Raw genomic sequence first — 20,785 nt, 5'->3', positions numbered from 1 at the left:
TGGGGGAGCACTTCAGCAGTCACGGGCATTCAGCCTTGGATCTTCAGGTAAGCGTTCTCCAAGGCGGCCTTCACGACACACGACAGCGCAGAGTCGCTGAGCAGAAACTGATAGCCAAGTTCCACACACATGAGGACGGCCTAAACCGGGATGTTGGATTTATATCACATTATCAGTAACCCCCACAGCTTGCCTCCTGGGCTTGTAGAATCTCACTAGCTGTTCTGTCTGGAGACAATACACATCTCTTTAACCTGTGTTTAATGTTCCCTCCACCCACATTGTCTGTACCTTTAAGACCTGGCTGGCTGTAGGATTCGCATTCTAATCAGTATTCTGCAACTTGATTCTGTGTCTGTTTGCACTGTTTGAGAGCACATTTCCACTCCATCTGACGAAGGAGCAGTGCTCCGAAAGCTTATGGTATTTGCTACCAAATAAACCTGTTGGACTTTAACCTGGTGTTGTGAGACTTCTTACTGTGTTCACCCCAGTCCAACGCCGGCATCTCCACATCATAAAAAGAAAATTGCCAAGGAAACAAGCTCAGGATGAAGCATCGGAAGACAATAAGCCAAGGACTCACCTTCGGGCAGAGCAGAAACGAATGAATGAAAGAATGAATGAATATTAGGTACAACTTCCCAACTGTAAAGTCTCTGAGAACAGCAGTAAGGAAACCCATGAAAGTGAATTGCCCTCTTCATAGAATGCCTTTGGTGCAGAAAGAGGCCATCCGGCCCACCAAGTCTACACCAACTCTCAGAAAAAGATTCTCACCTAGTCCCTCTCTTGCCCTATCCCATGACCCCGCGCATTTACCTGGCTGATCCCCGTAACCTAAGCATCTTTGGATACAAAGGGGCAATTCAGCATGGCCAATCCACCTAATCTGCACATCTTTGGGCTCAACTGAATGAAGAAGTTAAAAAAGTTATTACATTTTTTTAAGAAGTCTCCAACATCAAGAAGCTGTATTTATTAGCGCTTTCACCATAGTCAATCATCCCAAGGCGCTTCACTGAGCATTATTGAAGAAAATCTGACAGCAAGACATATGGGAAGATGTTAGGGAAGATAACCAAAGGCTTGGTCAAATCTATGAATCTTAAGAGGCATCTTGAAGCACGGAAGAGGGTTAGAGAGGCTAAGAGGTTTCAGGCAAGAATTCCAGAGTTTAAGGTAGCTGAAGGATTTGCTGCCAATGGTGGAACAATTAATGTTGTGGATGCTGAAGGAGCCAGAATTGGTGCTGTGCAGATATTTTGGAGGGTTACAGGGATATGGATGAATTTAAAAACAAGGATTTGAATATTGAGGCTGGCTTAAGAGAGAGTGAGTAAACACCAGTGAGCACAGTGGTGATGGATAAATGGAGCTTGGTTTGGGGTAGAACCCGGACAACAGAGTTTTGGATAGCCTCAAATTCAATAGCAATTAAAAGTTTAAAGAATGACTTTCACCCCTGCAGTAATTCATTTTCAGTGCCAGAGAGGTCATCTATAAGTGCGTAACGCTTATCACACTTAGACTGAAATGCACAAACCCAAACTTTTTGTGGTGAATTTAATTCCTACGTAATGCGCAAGTACAGAAATATCACCCCTCCACAGTGGAACAATGGTTAGCTCTGCTGCCTCACAGCACCAGGAACCGGGTTCAATTCTAGCCTTGGGTGACTCACTGTGTGGAGTTTGCACGTTCTCTCCATGTCTATGTAGATTTCCTCTGGGTGCTCCAATTTCCTCCCACACTCCAAAGGTGTGTGGGTTAGTTTTATTGGCCGTAGTAAATTGTCCCTTAGTGTCAGGGGGACTAGAAGGGTAGATACGTGGGATTACGAGGATAGGGCCTGAATGGGATAGTTGTCGGTGTAGGCTCAATGGGTCAAATGGCCTCCTTCTGCATTGTAGGAATTCGATGATTCTATGAACTGCATCAAACAATAAAAAAGGAATCAATATTGGTATTTCGTCCAGTTTTGAAATCCATCCTCTGTGGTTCAAAAGGAGCTACTGCAACCCTAAGCACATGAACGTGGGGACAGTTGACGTGTGGGTTATAATTATCTTTGGATATTAAAATAAACCATGCAAATTTCCACTAACCATGGGCATTAGATTACACCTTGTCAGGTATTCAGCTGGTGAGAGCTTTGCTACTCTTCTACCTATCAATACTACTTCCCATCTACATGGCAGTTTAATGGCCCTCAATGGTGTCCAGTGATGGTTCAATTATGCATGAGGAAAACACAGTGTGGAAAATTCCAGAATCCGTAATGATGTAATCTAATTTCCGGAACAAATTAAATATCTTCTTTATTGAGGAGGTATCCAACCTCAGCACCTGCGGTGGTTCTATATGTAGACACAGAGCTAAGTATCCAAATGTTACCACATGCACCCCAGACTGTTTGTAATTGATTCGTTGCGTATGCTCACACTGCAAGAATTGAACATCAAATTCAACTTAAAACAAGCAGTTCACAGGGGGGAAAAATTCAAAGTAGCTGGTATTAAGCAAGGGTATCTACAAAAAGGAAATCAGTTTTACTTGAAAGCTGTGGAAGATATTCTAACGTGTGCAACCATGATCAAAATGAATGGTGGAGCAGGTCCGAAGAGTCAAATGACTTCTATTTTCTATGGTTCTATGGGAGATTAATCGAGGCAAGTCTTACTTCAAAACTTTTGACTTCTTCTTCGCCATCCTCGTCCTCTTCTACATGACAGCTCTGCAGTGAAAATACATTGAAACACGGGTCAATTTAAAACATGCGACACTTTAATATCATGTGACATTTTAAGGCATTATCAGAGTTACCAGCATATGAATTTTACCTGAAATCCAAACCTGGATCATGACATAATTACATCTGTTTTTTGCATTCATTCGTGGGAGATGGGCATCGCTGGCTGGCCAGCATTTATTGCCCATCGCTGGTTGCCCTAGTTCAGAGAGTCAACCACATTGCTGTGACTCTGGAGTCACATGTAGGCCAGACCAGGTAAGGACGGCAGATTTCCTTCCCCAAAGAACGTTAGTGAACCAGGTGGGTTTTTCCGACAATTGACAATGATTTCATGGTCATCAGTACATTCTTAATTCCAGATTTTTAAAAATTGAATTCAAATTCCACCATCTGCCGTGGCGGGATTTGAATCCAGGGCCTCAAAATATTAGCTGAGTTTCTGGATTATTTGTCTAGTGATAACACCACTAGGCCACCACTTTCCCTGGCTGCAAAAGATATCCATGACCCAATCACCTCAAGCTCAAGAAGCCCAAGAACCAGTCAATCAAAAGGAGCTGCAGCAGGCAGCAACTGAAACCTGACAATTGGAGGGAACTAACTCAACAAGTGCCGTCGTAGATAGTACAGAGTGAGGGGTAGTGTGAGCCAATGATCCAGTGCTAAGGGTTTCATTTATCAGCATTAGCAGCGGAGTATCCTTCATGGATCTAACAAAGGGGTCAGGTTGAAGGCTAGAAAAGGGGAAGGTCCAGTGTAGGATGGTGCAAAAAGACAAGGGCCTGACTGAATTCTCCAGTCTCTCACACCCCACTACCACTGCCAGCGAGAACGGAGAATTTGGCGCTCAGCCAAATTTCCATTCACTACAGCGGGACCGGAGAATCCCAGCTGCGGGTGAGTTCAGAGAATTCTGGCCAAGTTAGAGAGCGGACCAATGGAAAAAGAAGAAGCTGTGTACTGTGCGTAAAGGGTTAACATCAGAAGCATACAGGATGTTAATGTAATAATGATGTAACATTACATGAGAGAGTGCTATAGATCTGGAAGGAGGGAGAGTCCCACCCTCATGTAGAGGTCCCGATATAGAACATAGAACCTAGAACAGTACAGCACTGTACAGGCCCTTCAGCCCTCAATGTTGCGCCGAGCTTTGTCCGAAACCAAGATCAAGCTATCCCACTCCCTATCATTATGGTGTGCTCCACATGCCTATCCAATAACCCCTTGAAAGTTCCTAAAGTGTCCAACTCCACTATCAAAACAGGCAGTCTATTCCACACCCCAACCACTCTCTGAGTAAAGAACCTTCCTCGGACATCCTTCCTGTATCTCCCACCATGAACCTTATAGTTATGCCCCCTAGTAATAGCTACATCCACCTGATGAAATAGTCTCTGAACGTCCACTCTATCTATCCCCCTCATCATCTTATAAACCTCTATTAAGTCGCCTCTCATCCTCCTCCGCTCTAAAGAGAAAAGCCCTAGCTCCCTCAACCTTTCCTCATAAGACCTACCCTCCAAACCAGGCAGCATCCTGGTAAATCTCCTTTGCACTCTTTCCAGCGCTTCCACATCCTTCTTATAGTGAGGTGATGTGTACAGAGTAAATAAAGACTAATGGCTTTAAGAAATTATAGTCTTGCACAGCTTACTTTGGGAGAATAGGCAAGCCTCAAAGAACCCCAGCTAGACCCTAACCACACAATAAAACGTGGTGGCAGCAGACACCAAGTAAATGACCCGGCGAACTTTGAGAAGCTACAGACCTGGAAATTCAAGAGATCCTTGGCAGAAGAACAAGGGAAACAAACTCAAGACTCACCACAAAGTCAGCTCTACAAATTCCCGCCTGTTGTGATCACAACTGGATCAACGTTCACGCATCGTTAAGACTATTAACTAAATCTGACTCATTGCTGACTCTAAAGTCAACTGCTGCTGGTCGCTAAGTATTCCCCCCCAAGTCGCTGTCCAGGACCCTGCCCTCTCGCACCCACCAAAGCCTCTCCCACCAGTTCCATTCTGATCATCCCTGTTAGGACAAGATGTAGAGATGCCGGCGTTGGACTGGGGTGGGCACAATAAGAATTCTCACACCAGGTTAAAGTCCAACAGGTTTATTTGAAATCACGGCTTTTGGGGCGCTGCCCCTTCATCAGGTGAGTGAAGGAGCAGCGCTCTGAAAGCTCGTGATTCCAAATAAACCTGTTGAACTTTAACTTGGTGCTGTGAGAGTTCTTACTCTTAGGACAAGATTGCATTACTGTGCACCACTGCACAGTTTCCTGCTATATTAGAAAAATAAAGCAACCATATGTCCACCCTATCATAACTTTATAAAAAAACATCCAATGTAATACAAAGAGAAGAATTGAGTCTTATTATTCAGGTAAATAATTTGCACTAAATACATTTATCAATGAATTTCAATCATTACCTTTGCCATAATGTCCGCGTAAGCCATGTAGAGGAAGTCTTCTTCCAGGTTACTGAGGAGATCAGAAGAGTACAATTAAGTATAATTTCAAATCATACCTAAATAATTACCTCAGGATATTTTTAAGTGTTTGGATAAATGGGTTAGAATTCCCAGGAGTTCTCCTAATCTCCCTCCATAACTCCGGCAAGACTGTCAAGAGAAACTTAAAAGAAGCCGGAGACATGGCTACTTACGTCACTTCGCCTGATGAAGCTACAATGAGTTATCAGGAGAATCCCCCGGAAATCAAACCCCCATAATCAAACCACCAACTATTATATTCAGTGTGGCACGGTAATAGAATAACAAGCCAGAGATAGTGAATTAAAATTAAGTTGAGAGGTGAGTTAGATGAAATCAGCCATGATCATAATGAATGGTGGAGCAGGCTTAAAGGGCCGAATGGCCTCTTCCTGCTCCTTTTTTCTATGTTTCACATGACTATGTATTGTGGTTGACTCTAGGGCAACCAGGGATGAGCAGTAAATGCTACCTTCCTGGTGTTGTCTCTCTCTAAAGGACAGTGTCTCTCTCGGTAGCACAGTGATTAGCACTGCTGCTTCACAGCTCCAGGGACCTGGGTTCGATTCCCGGCTTGGGTCACTGTCTGTGTGGGGGACTTTGCACATTCTCCTCGCGTCTGCGTGGGTTTCCTCCGGGTGCTCCGGTTTCCTCCCACAGTCCAAAGATGTGCGGGTTAGGTTGATTGGCCATGCTAAAAATTGCCCCTTAGAACCCTGAACTGCGTAGGTTAGAGGGATTAGCGGGTAAATATGTAGAGATATGGGGGTAGGGCCTTGGTGGGATTGTGGTCGGTGCAGACTCGATGGGCCGAATGGCCTCCTCCTGCACTGTAGAGTTTCTATGATTCTATGACAAAAAAGGGGTAATAAGTATGGACAGTGTTCCCTGAGTTGCTCTTACTCCAAAGTTCTAACTTTGTCAGAAGTGTGGAGGAATCATCATTGACACTCAAAGTTAATTTGATAGTGTGGAAGTGGCTCCAAGGAAATTCTATGCTTCTGTAGCTGAAATGTTAGCTAACACAATATACTGGTCAAAGATAAGGTTTCAACTCTTTCTTTCACACAAGCCTATGAATTGTCCATCACAATTTCTGACTCATCTTTTAATGAGGTTAGACCTCTTGTTTTTCAAAGACGATCGCAGGGATTAATCAACGTTATCAGTTCTGAACTTTACATTTTCCCACTTTGTACCTTTGTATGCAGGTCCAATAACTGGAGTTGAATAAGGTTAGTGAGGTGACATGCCAGGCTTTACAACCTCATTTGTACTTGTTTTACCATCAAAGAATTTTCTTATAGCTCAGCAAATGGATGCCACCATTTATGGTGTTCAAATTTCTAAACTGAATTTGCTGAAATGGCTTATTGAAACTATCCCGTCACATTGTTTTTGAACAGACGGCACGGTAGCACAGTGGTTAGCACTGCTGCTTCACAGCTCCAGGGACCTGGGTTCGATTCCCGGCTTGGGTCACTGTCTGTGTGGAGTTTGCACATTCTCCTCGTGTCTCCGTGGGTTTCCTCCGGGTGCTCCGGTTTCCTCCCACAGTCCGAAGATGTGTGGGTTAGGTTGATTGGCCATGCTAAAATTGCCCCTTAGTGTCCTGGGATGCATAGATTAGAGGGATTAGTGGATAAAATATGTAGGGATATGGGGGTAGGGCCTGGGTGGGATTGTGGTCGGTGCAGACTCGATGGGCCGAATGGCCTTTCTGTACTGTAGGGTTTCTATGATTTCTATGAATATGAAACAGTTCCTGATGCTTTAGTACCCTTTCTTTCCAATTAATATGCGTACCTCCATTAGTCCCCGATGTCATTCACCTCCTTTCAAGGTTAAAGAGTCCAAACAGTTCCTCATTACTCTGTGCTTAATCTCAAGGCACACACCTCAGACCTATCCAAAAACATTCCCGTCTGTTCAAAAACAATGTGACGGGATAGTTTCAATAAGCCATTTCAGCAAATTCAGTTTAGAAATTTGAACACCATAAATGGTGGCATCCATTTGCTGAGCTATAAGAAAATTCTTTGATGGTAAAACATGTACAAATGAGGTTGTAAAGCCTGGCATGTCACCTCACTAACCTTAGCTCATTCATCTAGAAAGATCTTACAGTCTTCTCATCAAAACACCCGATAGTTTCTGAAATCAGTCTGATTTATTACTTTACTTCTCTACCCAGATGCCAATTCCGTACGCTACTGGTGCCACAAGTAGGCTTACATTAACACTGCAATGAAGTTACTGTGAAAATCCCCTAGTCGCCACACTCCAGCGCCTGTTCGGATACACTGAGGGAGAATTTAGCATGGCCAATGCACCTAACCAGCACGTCTTTCGGACTGTGGAAGGAAACCGGAGCACTCAGTGGAAACCCAGGCAGACACGGGGAGACATTGCAGACTCCGCACAGACAGTGACCCAAGCCAGGAATCGATCCCGAGTCCCTGACGCTTTGAGGCGACAGTGCCAACCACTGTGCCATCGTGCCATCCAATGTAGGGATGAAGAAGTGCAGCCCCCTCCAGCCTCAGATGGACAATTGGCGATGAGTCATTCTTAGTATCACTACCCCATTGACATTGATAGAATGGGAGTGGTACAGAATTCATAACTAAAGCATTTTCTTGAAATGCATATATTGACTCAATACAAGCTCACAAATAAAAAAGAAAGCAATAAAAACAGAAACCGCTGGAATTACGCGGCAGCCACTGTGGAGAGAAACAAAGTTATTTTTGCATAACCTCCGAGCTCCATTCTTTTGTACCCAGGGGATACCTCAAAGATGTGCTGGGAGACCCCCACCACCACCATCACCACCCCTCTCCCCAGCGCCCACGTTAAAGATCGTATGACAATCGCCTGGGAAGTTCAAACTTCCATTGCGCAATTTTTCTTCGCTAGGAACCACCTGAAATTCCAACTGAAATCATAGTGTTTGGATAGTTCCGACTGTCCTACAGGAACAGCTACCCAGGAAACGTTAGAATTAAAGCCACTGCTAACTCCTGGGTAACTGTAGTACTGATCCTCACCAACCCTCCACAGCACTCCTCACGTCTCTGACAGGACTGTCTTATTACCCTCCCGACCCCGATGGAAACTCCTAGCTATCCTCCCAAACCCCCACAAGACATCCAGACTGCCCCAACTAACCCAACTACCCTCACGAACACCACCCAAGTGATCACCCGACCGTCACCCCCCCATGTCATCCACAACTGACCACTTAATCCCTCCCCACACCCAACACTCACCCGCTGATCACCCCCCTCCAACCACCTGACTCCAGCCCACTGACAACCTTCCCACTGACCAACTCCCCATTGGCCAAACCCCCCCCCACTAACTGACTACCCACTGATCACCCGAACGCTCCCCCTACCACACACTGACCATTCACCACTGACCACTCGAACCCCCCAATATGACCTCCCAACCCGACACTCCTCCCATAACACAACCCCTCCACTATCCACACAACCCCCAAATTGACAACCCCTGACAACCCACACTTCCAACACCCCTCTTGCCCAACAACAGCTGGTGCTTTAAAAAGATGGGGCGTGTCTTCCTCACCCCCAACTTCCTGCAGTCAACTGAGGGTCTGGGAGACCCACTGCATGCCACTTTCCTCACCTAGCCCAAATGGGAAGGCAGGGAGAGAGGTATGAGTAACTAGAATGGGAGCAGAAATCTGATTGCTATGGCCACTCCACAGGGATAAGTTTATTTATTTATTTTAGTGTCACAAGTAGACTTACATTAATACTGCAATGAAGTTACTGTGAAAATCCTCCAGTTGCCACACTCTGGCGCCTGTTCAGGTGCACTGTGGGAGAATTTAGCATGGCCAATGCACCTAACCAGCACGTCTTTACGACTGTGGGAGGTAACCAGAGCACCCGGAGGAAACCCACGCAGACACGGGGAGAACATGCAAACTCCACAAGACAGTGACCCAAGCCAGGAATTGAACCTGGGTCCCTGGCGCTGTGAGGCAGCAGTGCCACCGTGCCACCCACAATAATGGCCCAATCTTTCAGATCAATACTCTTTCAAAAGAATTGAAGTTGGAAATGTAAGAGTTTTTAAGCCAGTAAAAGGAGAGACGGGGCAGGAGGAATAAAGGAGAAAGGTGAAGAGCAGGGGAGATTAAATAACAATAGATTTCATGATCCAAGAACCAAAGAGAGTAGTAATGGGTACAGTAAAGAAACACATGTTGTTTTTGGATTAAAATCATAGAAATCATAGAAATCATAGAAACCCTACAGTGCAGAAGGAGGCCATTCGGCCCATCGAGTCTGCACCGACCACAATCCCACCCAGGCCCTACCCCCATATCCCTACATATTTACCCGCTAATCCCTCTAACCTACACATCTCAGGACACTAAGGGGCAATTTTAGCATGGCCAATCAACCTAACCCGCACATCTTTGGACTGTGGGAGGAAACCGGAGCACCCGGAGGAAACCCACGCAGACACGAGGAGAATGTGCAAACTCCACACAGACAGTGACCCAAGCCGGGAATCGAACCCAGGTCCCTGGAGCTGTGAAGCAGCAGTGCTAACCACTGTGCTACCGTGCCGCCCGAGGAAGCAACTTGCCACATCACAAGCAAAGAAAATGCTCAACAAGAGGACAACATTAAGGGGTATTGCAATTGTGAATGGCGTTAACACAACTTGGCTTTGCCTGTAGGGAAGTGTATAGCCTAGGGACGCCACATGGGTAATGGCTCAGCAGAAATGGAAATAATGACCTTAAAATTGATTCATGTCCCATTTCCCGTGTGTCAACCGAGCAGCAACAAGTGCAGTATGTAGACTGAGAGGTTCCGTTGGTCCCCTTGTGTCAGCAAGAGGAGACCAACATAACGAAGATGTGGAGATGCCGGCGTTGGACTGGGGTGGACATAGTAAGAAATCTCAGAACACCAGGTTAATGACCAACAGGTTTATTTGGAATCACGAGCTTTCGGAGCGCTGCTCCCAGGAGCAGCGCTCCGAAAGCTCGTGATTCCAAATAAACCTGTTGGACTTTAACCCGGTGTTGTGAGACTTCTTAACATAATTAGCGTACTATTCATGCCCCCAGGGTATGGTTTGCCAATTGTGAGGAGGAGAAGGGGTCTATGGTAAGTACTGGGATAGCACTGCGGAGTCGGCGTGCTGAGCTGGCAGCAGTCCCCATTTTATACGTGAATCTATCGGAATTAGTCCTGCTCCTCCTGTCTTCTTGGCTTCAGGTTGAAATAGGTTTTTAAGACTGAGCTTTGTGGTTCTTCCATTTATCAAAGGTAAAGACACAGAAAAGCAAATTACGCTATTCAGTTAAGCCTACCATTTTTCTGTCAAAGCTGTCCGACTGAAAAGAAGAATGAGTTGGTGAAGAGGGTCAAATCGTTTGGTTCCCTCCTCCTCTTCCACTGGCTTTTCCTCCCCCGGTTTCTAAAGATATAAACAGATAAATGTATGAAGTAAAATTCCATTGACAAATTATGACACTAATTACTGATGCACCAGACACAGGTTCTCGAACAAAAAACCTTTCAATTTACAGTACAGTTTCTGATGGAAAAACTTCACAATATAGTCAGTTAATTGCCCTGAACGTAACTTAAAATAACATGGTGAAGCCACAAAAGAACAGATAATTTGTGCTGGATCAGATTGTATCAGCTGTTGACAGATACAGCGCCTTTTTGGGTCTCCAACAAGCACAAAAAAAATCAAGACTTAGGAACAATCAATAAGTCAATCAGCATCGATGAAGAGAATGGACAGCTTACATCTGAATAGGAGGACAAAGCCAAAATACTGACAACCTGCTCACTTCACATGTGCTCATTGCCTTGCTGTGGGTTTTGAATCTTTTCTATTCATTCATGGGACATGGGCATCGCTGGCTGGCCAGCATTTATTGCCCATCCCTAGTTGCCCTTGGAGGGCAGTTGAGCGTCAACTACACTTCTGTGGCTCTGGAGTTACATGTAGGCCAGACCAGTTAAGAACGGCAGATTTCCTTCCCTAAGGGACATTAGTGAACCAGATGGGTATATGTTGCATTTCGGACTTTATTTACATTTCTTGAGTCTTTAACCAATTTTTTTGATCACCCTCTTTCCTTTCTGAGGTCAGTGCCCATAATGTTTTACTCCTTCTTGGTGGCCCTTGAGAAATTGATGGTGATCCATCATCTTGAATCACTGCACTCAGGTCGATGGCGATTTTGTAGGAACAGCTTGACTAGGGGCGAGGCTAGTTCTGGAGCACAAGTCTTCAGAGCTACAACTGGGATGTTGTCAGAACCCATACTCTTTGCTGTGTCCTGTGCACTCAGCAGCTCTAATATGCCTGTAAGGATAGCAGCATGACATCGCCAGAAGGGAAGTGTGTCATGCGATCCAGTCTTAGATTCCCTTTTTCCTCTGAGTAGAGCACATGCACACAGCTCTCCTGATCTTGTCAAGCTTTCTACATATGTATAAACGTTCCCATGTGACTAGTCCAAATAAATGAACCTACAACATATTTACACAATCCTTTATGAGCGATCGGTGCGTTTATATCATCATAACATAACATCATTCATTTCTTGACATTGCATGGAGTTTGTTTTCATTTTCTTCAGTGATAAGGTGCCCTGCGATGCTTCTCCATATTATGGACATCACACTAATGCAAGTTATTCTTGCTTTGTCTGACCTGCAGGGAACATGATATTTATCTTGCAGATTCTAGATGGTAAGTGTGAAAAATGTGCAGCTTTTCAAAGAATGCTGTTACGCCCGAACAAAATATTGTGCCTGAAACTGTGGCAATAAACCGTTGTCTTTCTTACAAATCAATGAAATTTTAACTAAAATTATGTTTTCCGCTTTGCATTGAAACACTATTATAGAATTGTAGAATCCCTACAGTGCAGAAGAAGAATATTTGGCCCATGGATCCTGCACCAACAACAATCTCACCTAGGCCCTATCCATGTAACCCCACGCATTTACCCTGCTAAACCCCCTGACATTAAGGGGAAATTTAGAATCATCAATTCACCTAACCAGCACGTCTTTCGGACTGTGGGAGGAAACCGAAGCATCCAGAGGAAACCGACGAAGACACGGGGAGAAGGTGCAAACTCCACACAGACAGTGACCCGAGGCCAGAATTGAACCCAGGTCTCTGGTGCCGAGAGGCAGAAGTGCTAACCACTGTGCCACCATGCCGCCCAAAATTGCAACACTTGTAACTAATATTAACATGTTTGCATGACATTCCTCGGTGCACTATTTTAACAAAGGCATTTATTAAAAATGGGATACCACCTTTGCTAAAATAGTGTACCAAGGGATTCCCTAAGAATTAATTAATGTGTTCATTCCCCATATCAAGAAGAGTCATGAAAAAGGACATTTGTTATAACCTGTTAAGTGTTAATGGAATAGCTGTCCTGACGGAAAGGCAATAGCAAAGACAGGGCAACGATGGCACTACTTTACATTTGTATTGGATTCCACACAAATCAGGCTGCACAAACACCAATAGCAAAGTGTTACTTACAGCTATATCTTCTATTAGTTTGTCTTCGAAATAATGTTCCTCAGTTTCAATCCAGGATTTCTCATAGCCTTGGAGGAAGAGATTGACAGCTCGGTGCCTGAAGAGAAATATACCAGTGACAGTTATGACAAGATTATTTGCTTTGCTTGTTACATTAGGACCGCATTACTCTCCATATAATGTCAATCTGATTAGAGAAATGAACATTGCTGTCTGAAGCACAGGTCGTAGCACTGCCTTGTCAGTCTTTGCCATCTGCGGGAGCAACATTGGTTCATTTCTCACCTCAAGCCAGATTTCTTCACCCACTTCAATCCGATTAAGGTTTCTTTTTTAATAACATAAAGAAGAATATCTACACCAACATAAATCGGGCTGTTAATTTCTCATTTAAATTTCTGTTCATGAATGTAGGTGCCTATCTTTATGCAAATTTTCAAAATAACACAATTTTTCAATTTCTCCTTGTACGGTACAATGTAAATATCAAGTACCCCTGAGAAAGGAAATTTATTAGGAATGTCTCATACGGACAGAAAATTATAACCAAAAACAGCATTAATTTCTGAGTGCAATATCTCGGAAGATTATTAAAGAAGGTGGATGCAGAAAAACGATTTTCTCAGTTGGGGGAATCAAGAACATTGGAGTGCGATGTTAAAATTGGATATTCACCGGTGATATTGGGAAACATTTCTTCACACAGTGAAAATCTACCAACTTCCTTCCCCCAAAAAGCCATTGAACTTTGTTGGGTCCACTGAAAACTTCAAACTGAGATTTTTGTGATGTAAGAGTATTAAGATGTACAGAAGTCATGGAAGTGAATGGATTTAAGATACAGTGATGTGGAGATGCCGGCGTTGGACTGGGGTAAACACAGTAAGAAGTTTAACAACACCAGGTTAAAGTCCAACAGGTTTATTTGGTAGCAAAAGCCACACAAGCTTTCGAGGCTCTGAGCCCCTTCTTCAGGTGAGTGGGAATTCTGTTCACAAACAGAACTTATAAGACACAGACTCAATTTACATGAATAATGGTTGGAATGCGAATACTTACAACTAATCCAGTCTTTAAGAAACAAAACAATGGGAGTGGAGAGAGCATCAAGACAGGCTAAAAAGATGTGTATTGTCTCCAGACAAGACAGCCAGTGAAATTCTGCAGGTCCACGCAACTGTGGGAGTTACAAATAGTGTGACATAAATTCTGATTCTAGGATCGCATGATAAAGACTCAGGAGGAAAAAAGCAGAAATATTTATGTGAAATAGTGTGACATAAACCCAATATCCCGGTTGAGGCCGTCCTTGTGTGTGCGGAACCTGGCTATCAGTTTCTGCTCCGCGACTCTGCGCTGTCGTGTGTCGCGAAGGCCGCCTTGGAGAACGCTTACCCGAATATCAGAGGCCGAATGCCCGTGACCGCTGAAGTGCTCCCCAACAGGAAGAGAACAGTCTTGCCTGGTGATTGTCGAGCGGTGTTCATTCATCCGTTGTCGCAGCGTCTGCATAGTTTCCCCAATGTACCATGCCTCGGGACATCCTTTCTTGCAGCGTATCAGGTAGACAACGTTGGCCGAGTTGTCTACCTGATACGCTGCAAGAAAGGATGTCCCGAGGCATGGTACATTGGGGAAACTATGCAGACGCTGCGACAACGGATGAATGAACACCGCTCGACAATCACCAGGCAAGACTGTTCTCTTCCTGTTGGGGAGCACTTCAGCGGTCACGGGCATTCGGCCTCTGATATTCGGGTAAGCGTTCTCCAAGGCGGCCTTCGCGACACACGACAGCGCAGAGTCGCGGAGCAGAAACTGATAGCCAGGTTCCGCACACACAAGGACGGCCTCAACCGGGATATTGGGTTTATGTCACACTATTTCACATAAATATTTCTGCTTTTTTCCTCCTGAGTCTTTATCATGCGATCCTAGAATCAGAATTTATGTCACACTATTTGTAACTCCCACAGTTGCGTGGACCTGCAGAATTTCACTGGCTGTCTTGTCTGGAGACAATACACATCTTTTTAGCCTGTCTTGATGCTCTCTCCACTCCCATTGTTTTGTTTCTTAAAGACTGGATTAGTTGTAAGTATTCGCATTCCAACCATTATTCATGTAAATTGAGTCTGTGTCTTATAAGTTCTGTTTGTGAACAGAATTCCCACTCACCTGAAGAAGGGGCTCAGAGCCTCGAAAGCTTGTGTGGCTTTTGCTACCAAATAAACCTGTTGGACTTTAACCTGGTGTTGTTAAACTTCTTACTGTTTAAGATACAGGACAGTCATGATCTCACTGAATAGCAGAACATGATCAAGAGACGAAATGGCCTACTCCTGTTTCTATGTTCCTATGAAGCAGGAAGCTAATGCTCATGTCCCATTTAACTAAAGGTGCTGCTGTCGACAGAAATACTACATTTGTCAGCAATGTGTTACAGCGTGTCATTTTGAGTAGAGTCACAGAGGTTTACAGCATGGAAACAGGCCCTTTGGCCCAACCTGTCCATGCCGCCCAGTTTTTACCACCAAGCTATTCCCAATTGCCCACATTTGACCCATATCCCCATCTTACCCATGTAATTGTCTAAGTATTTTTTAAAAGACAAAATTGTACCCACCTCTACTACTGCCTCTGGCAGCTCATTCCAGACACTCACCACCTTCTGAGTGAAAAAACTGCCCCTCTGTACCCTTTTGTATCTCTCCCCTCTCACCTTAAATCTACACCCTCTAGAGTGTATATTCTAGAGGGTATATAGTGTTTTTATAAGCTTTTCTTTTTTTATTCATTCATGGGACATGGGCATCGCTGACTGGCCAGCATTTATTGCCCATCCTCAGTTGCCCTTGCTCGGAGAGCAGTTGAGAGTCAACCACATTGCTGTGGCTCTGGAGTCACATGTTGCTCAGGCCAGGTAAGGATGGCAGATTTCCTTCCCTAAAGGACATTAGTGAACCAGATGGGTTTGTCCAACAATTGACAATGGTTTCATGATCATCAATAGATTCTTAATTCCAGATATGTTTTATTGAATTCAAATTCCACCATCTGCCATGGTGGGATTCAAACCTGGGTCCCCAAAACATTGGTTGAGTTTCTGGATTAATAGTCTAGTAATTATACTACTAGGCCATTGCCCCCGCTCTGTAATTTTCCTCCGATGTAATTGTTTCACTGGCATCTGTTGAGGGTTCTCAGCAGGTGAGAGTTTTGGAGGGCTTTTCAGTCTGCCAGAGAGTTGTGCAAGACCTGTTTTACTAGTGCTCCTATTTTCATAGTTATTATTGATCTGCTGAGTTACTGTTATTGTTAAGCTTTGTGATTTATTTTATATAAAGAAGATCCTTCTTTTAAACAACACCTTCAATTACCTTATCTGTGGTCTCAAGTTATCACATCTTGAGGCAGAAGGCTGCAGTGTTGCCTCTGAAGGATCTGCCAAAATTCCTTTTATCGAAGTTCAGACAATGGTAGCCACCAGTTTCACTTGAAAGCAGTAATGCTACAGATTTGCTCTATTCCAGCAGCAGTTTTTTTTTCTCCATCTATTTACGCTACTGGCTTTTTCAGCTGCACATGTGACTGGGGTATAATGCTGGCAAAGTGAACATGGACAAACTGCACCCGGTGGGCAATAAAGCATCATTTCCCCAAAAGCTTCGTAGCAATATAAAAATACTTTGTGTGCTGGGTTTTGACACGAACTAGCACTCCAGGCACAATATAAATCCAATGTGTAGGTTAGATGGATTAGCCTTGATAGATGTTACAGGAATAGGGTGGAAGGGAGAGCCTGGCCAAGATACTCTGTCAGAGATTCGGTGCAGACTCAATGGCCGAATGGCCTCTTCTGCACTGTAGGGATTCTATGATCTGTGTACAGTTCTGGTCACCCTATTATAGAAAGGATATTATTGAATTAGAAAGAGTGCAGAAAAGATTTACTTGGATGCTACCAGGACTTGATGATTTGAGTTATAAGGAGAGGCTGGATAGACTGGGACTTTTTTCACTGGAGCGTAGAAGGCTGGGGGGTGATCTTATAGAAGTCTATAAAATAATGAGGGGCACAGATCAGCTAGATAGTCAATATCTTTTCCCAGAGGTAAGGGAATCTAAAACTAGAGGGCATACGTTTAGGGTGAGAGGGGAGATATACAAAAGTGTCCAGAGGGGCAACTTTTTTCACACAGTGGGTAGTGAGTGTCTGGAACAAGCTACCAGAGGTAGTAGAGGCGCGTACAGTTTTGTCTTTTAAAAAGCATTTAAACAGTTACATGGGTAAGATGGGTATAGAGGGATATGGGCCAAATGTGGGCAATTGGGATTAGCTAGGGGTTTAAAAAAAAAACGGCAGCGTGGACAACTTGTAAATGGAAGGGTCTGTTTCCATGCTGTAAACCTCTATGACTCTATCTGCTATGGAGGTGCACTAACTGTTGACTAGCTCAGCAAAAGATGGATTTACCAGTCATTAGGATTTCCGTTGAAGAATTGAGCCACAGTTTGCAATTTTGAAACATCATTCTCCCCTTATCCATGCCTTTGTTACCTCCAGAGTAAACCTCTCCAGTGCCACACTCAGTAATGTCCCTCCCTGCATCCTTTAAAAGAAACACTTGTCTAAAATGCCACTGCCCAAATCCTTTCTCACAGTAAGTTACACTTTCTCATCACTTCTGACCTTAGCAGTCTCCATTTCTGAATTCAAAACCTGCACCCCACTTCACAAATCCCTCCGAGGCCTTGGGACTTCAAGGTGCATCATCCAAGCATGTGCCCTTTGAGGCTCTGGAACTGGCTTCCCGAGGATGCCCTTGTCCCTCTATTCAGCAGTAGCAATGCCTTCTGCCATACTCATACTGGAGCAGACTGGAACTCCTCCCTAAATACCACTGCGCTGTTATTTTCCTCTCTACCATCAAAAGTCTTCTCAGCACCCATCTCATCTTTGATCTGTACCCTGTTCTCCAATGTGAAGGGTCCAAGGATATTTGGTAGGTTAGACTTGTAGGTAAATACATTTTGTTACGCCTGTCAAGTGAACAAGCACTCATTTGCAATTTGGAATACGTCTAGTTGGTCTTTCACTGCTGAAGCGGGTAGCAGATCATTTAGCAGACTCACCACAGTGCAAAATAACCTGGCAAACTCAATATTTGCTCTGAGTGGTGGGGTGGGGGGAGGGGGAGAGAAAGACTTGCGGGAGGGTGGGGAGACGCAGGTGCAGGATGAATAAGGCCTGCTGCCCCCTGGAAGCAGAGCAGAGGTTGTCATGGAGATGGCTGATTGTCAAAATGGGCTTTTTAATAGGTCTGCCTTAGTTCTCTGAAGTTGTTTGTTTATATTTTAAGGCCTTCAGCCCTCGCCCCCATCACCCTGCCTACCCACTCCCCACACCCATTCCATGTCAACTTACGGCACTTCTGTGCCCATTCATGCAGTATACACTCTGTAGAGAACTAATGAACACTATAGTGATCAGCATGTGCTGCTTACAGAAACCAATTCATAATTTTATTGAAAAGAAATTGCTGCAGCCACAGCCCTATAAAAGCGTCAATCAACCAGAGCTTTAAAGCATCAATAACAGAAGCTATAAGCACTTGACAGTTCTTTATCTTGTGGAAATAAAGATTGAGCCATTGACAAAAGGAAAAAGGTGTGACTGAAAAGTCACCCACATAATTATTTTATGAGAGTGTGGGCTCTCAGCCAAGAATAAAGAATGAGCCATAGAGAAGCAGACCCAACTCCACGAAAATTGAGAGGGGGATTAGGAGATGCCTACAGCTGCAATGTTTGGTCAGGAGTGCAGGGTATGAGCTTGTCAATCGTACTTTTACCCCAAGCCACCAAAAATTGAAGGTGCTAGGATTGGGGGCATGAGTCACAGAATTGGGTCCTGCCTGCCATCTTTAAATGGCTCCGGAGTCCTATGACTCTGCGGGGATCTGACCCACTCTTCCAGACTGTCCAATACGTTATGAATAGTTCCTGCACCAATGCTGAGGATAAGTTCCCCTGTGCATGGAGAAATGTTAGCAGCTGCTACGAGTTCTTTTACTACGGGGGTGCGGGCTCAAAACAATCAGTTCCTACCGTGGTAAGTTATAAAGCGGTGCCATCCGGAAGCAGGCCACAACTGCCCGTTTACGTTGCTTCGACAGCAGCTTGTGCCAGACAGCCTTCTTCGACCTCTGAGGATGTTCGACCTAAAGCATGAAGCAGAAATGCAAAACTCAGTCTTACCCATTACAACTGTGCGCCCAATTTTAACACACGCGGTGCAGTCATCTTCGGGCAGGTCTCAGACATTCCTTGCCCAATCTGCTGTCAGCTCCTTTGTATCCTGTGGGTTGCCATCCCTTAAACCTCCCCCCCAACCACTCTTGCACATAACCTCTATCTTTAAGCTCAGCTCCACCAAGTCACTCTGTGCCTTTGAATCATTTATCTCAAAATTAAAAAAAACACAGACCTGTTCCAAGTGGAAGACCACGTGGGCAATGTCCAGCACACGCACGACAGTTTTCTCCGGATCAGACGTATCTTCACTCCTGTTGGGTAGATCTTTGTAAAGTGCCATCTGCCACCTAATGGCGGGATCTTCCAACTGTAGGAAGGGACAAGTGTCAGTGAGATAGACAACAGCATCCGCACAGCAAAACAGATTCCTTTGATGTACCCTGTGCTAGTGTTTTGTTTAAGCTCAGATTAAAACCTATTTAGTTCAGTATGCAGTAAGTATCTCTAACCAAAAGGATGAATAAATGTTCTCGATTATTACTCAAATTGCACTACTCATCTCATTGCAGTTAAAATCTAGCCACTTCAGGGGATTGAACAATTTAAATAGTAGGTCAGAGAAGTAAGGTAAATTGTAAAGTCCAAACATTATGACAATGAGTAGGTGGAAGAATTTATTCACACTGATTGCTTCATTTAATGTTTTCAATGAAATATCGACTGTGTTTTAATTTATTTTTTAAAATGTTAATCTTGGACTTACAACCTCAAAACACATCTCGAAATATGGATTGCTGGGAGTGAGCATAAGGCTGCATTTCACAGCCGCAGGTCAGATGGTATCAGAGGCCGTAAAGGTGACATTTTGAATAAATTCTCAATATTATTCGAACACTGGGATCAAATTAAAGCCTCACATTTGCTCCATAGCATTGGTAATTTTTCAAAGAGTATATAGTGCCACAAAAATGAAAGCGGTATTAATGTCAGAACAAAGCTGACAAGACGTTAAATGATCGAAGACTTTGTGAAACCGCAATATCACCACTGCAGAACTCGAGAAGCATGCGATTATGGAAAGCAGCTTATGAAAATATAATCAAATCTTGGGAGTGGTTTACAAAGCAGCCAAACCTCAAGATCCGAGACATTCAGGTAACAACAAAAAAAAACAGAAGGATAAATACAAATGGCATAAAATGGATGTAGAATCTTGGGACAGGATTAAGGTTACAGCTTTGAAATCATTGCCATTTTCTTCCTTCTTATTATTTCATCTTGTTCAATTTAAGCCAGGTGATTTTATTCCAGACTGGAGAGTTTTTGTTGGCACAGCCACCGGCACAGATTTTGCGACGGGTAATGATGATGAAATGGTTTGTGTTTGCCATCATTTTTCTCTGCAAACTTTGAAAACAGCAGCGATTTTGGGAGTCTGCATATGTGCAGGGTCATATGGAGATGCGGGAACTGCTGTCAGTGAGTCTAAGCTCCTACAGAGGGTTTGCCATGGAGATCCCTGACAGTGAAATCCCTAAACAATCAGTTAATTGATGAAAACTTCCAATTCTCGCCATGAGGTTCACTGTCAAAACCCTTGAAATTTTTTATCTAGTTGCAGGAGACGTAACTGGGTTTTTAATGGTGTACTTAGTTCACAGTGTGCGGCACGGTTGCACAGTGGTC

General features: G+C 44.1%; 1 protein-coding gene across 1 annotated transcript in view; it reads right to left on the bottom strand.

Moving 5' to 3' along the window:
• The window catches only part of ryr2a (ryanodine receptor 2a (cardiac)), a 455,564-nt gene that overhangs the window by 90,035 nt on the left and 344,744 nt on the right, over positions 1–20,785 (bottom strand). The window contains 6 exon segments of the mRNA XM_078230647.1: positions 2,684–2,737; positions 5,198–5,249; positions 10,626–10,732; positions 12,842–12,938; positions 18,953–19,065; positions 19,332–19,466. Coding sequence (XP_078086773.1) covers positions 2,684–2,737; positions 5,198–5,249; positions 10,626–10,732; positions 12,842–12,938; positions 18,953–19,065; positions 19,332–19,466 — 558 coding nt within the window.

This window comes from Mustelus asterias, chromosome 15, assembly GCF_964213995.1.
Source record: "Mustelus asterias chromosome 15, sMusAst1.hap1.1, whole genome shotgun sequence".
Lineage (NCBI taxonomy): Eukaryota > Metazoa > Chordata > Chondrichthyes > Carcharhiniformes > Triakidae > Mustelus > Mustelus asterias.
The sequence above is the reverse complement of the archived record's forward strand: the minus strand, read 5'-3'. Positions and strand labels throughout refer to the sequence as shown.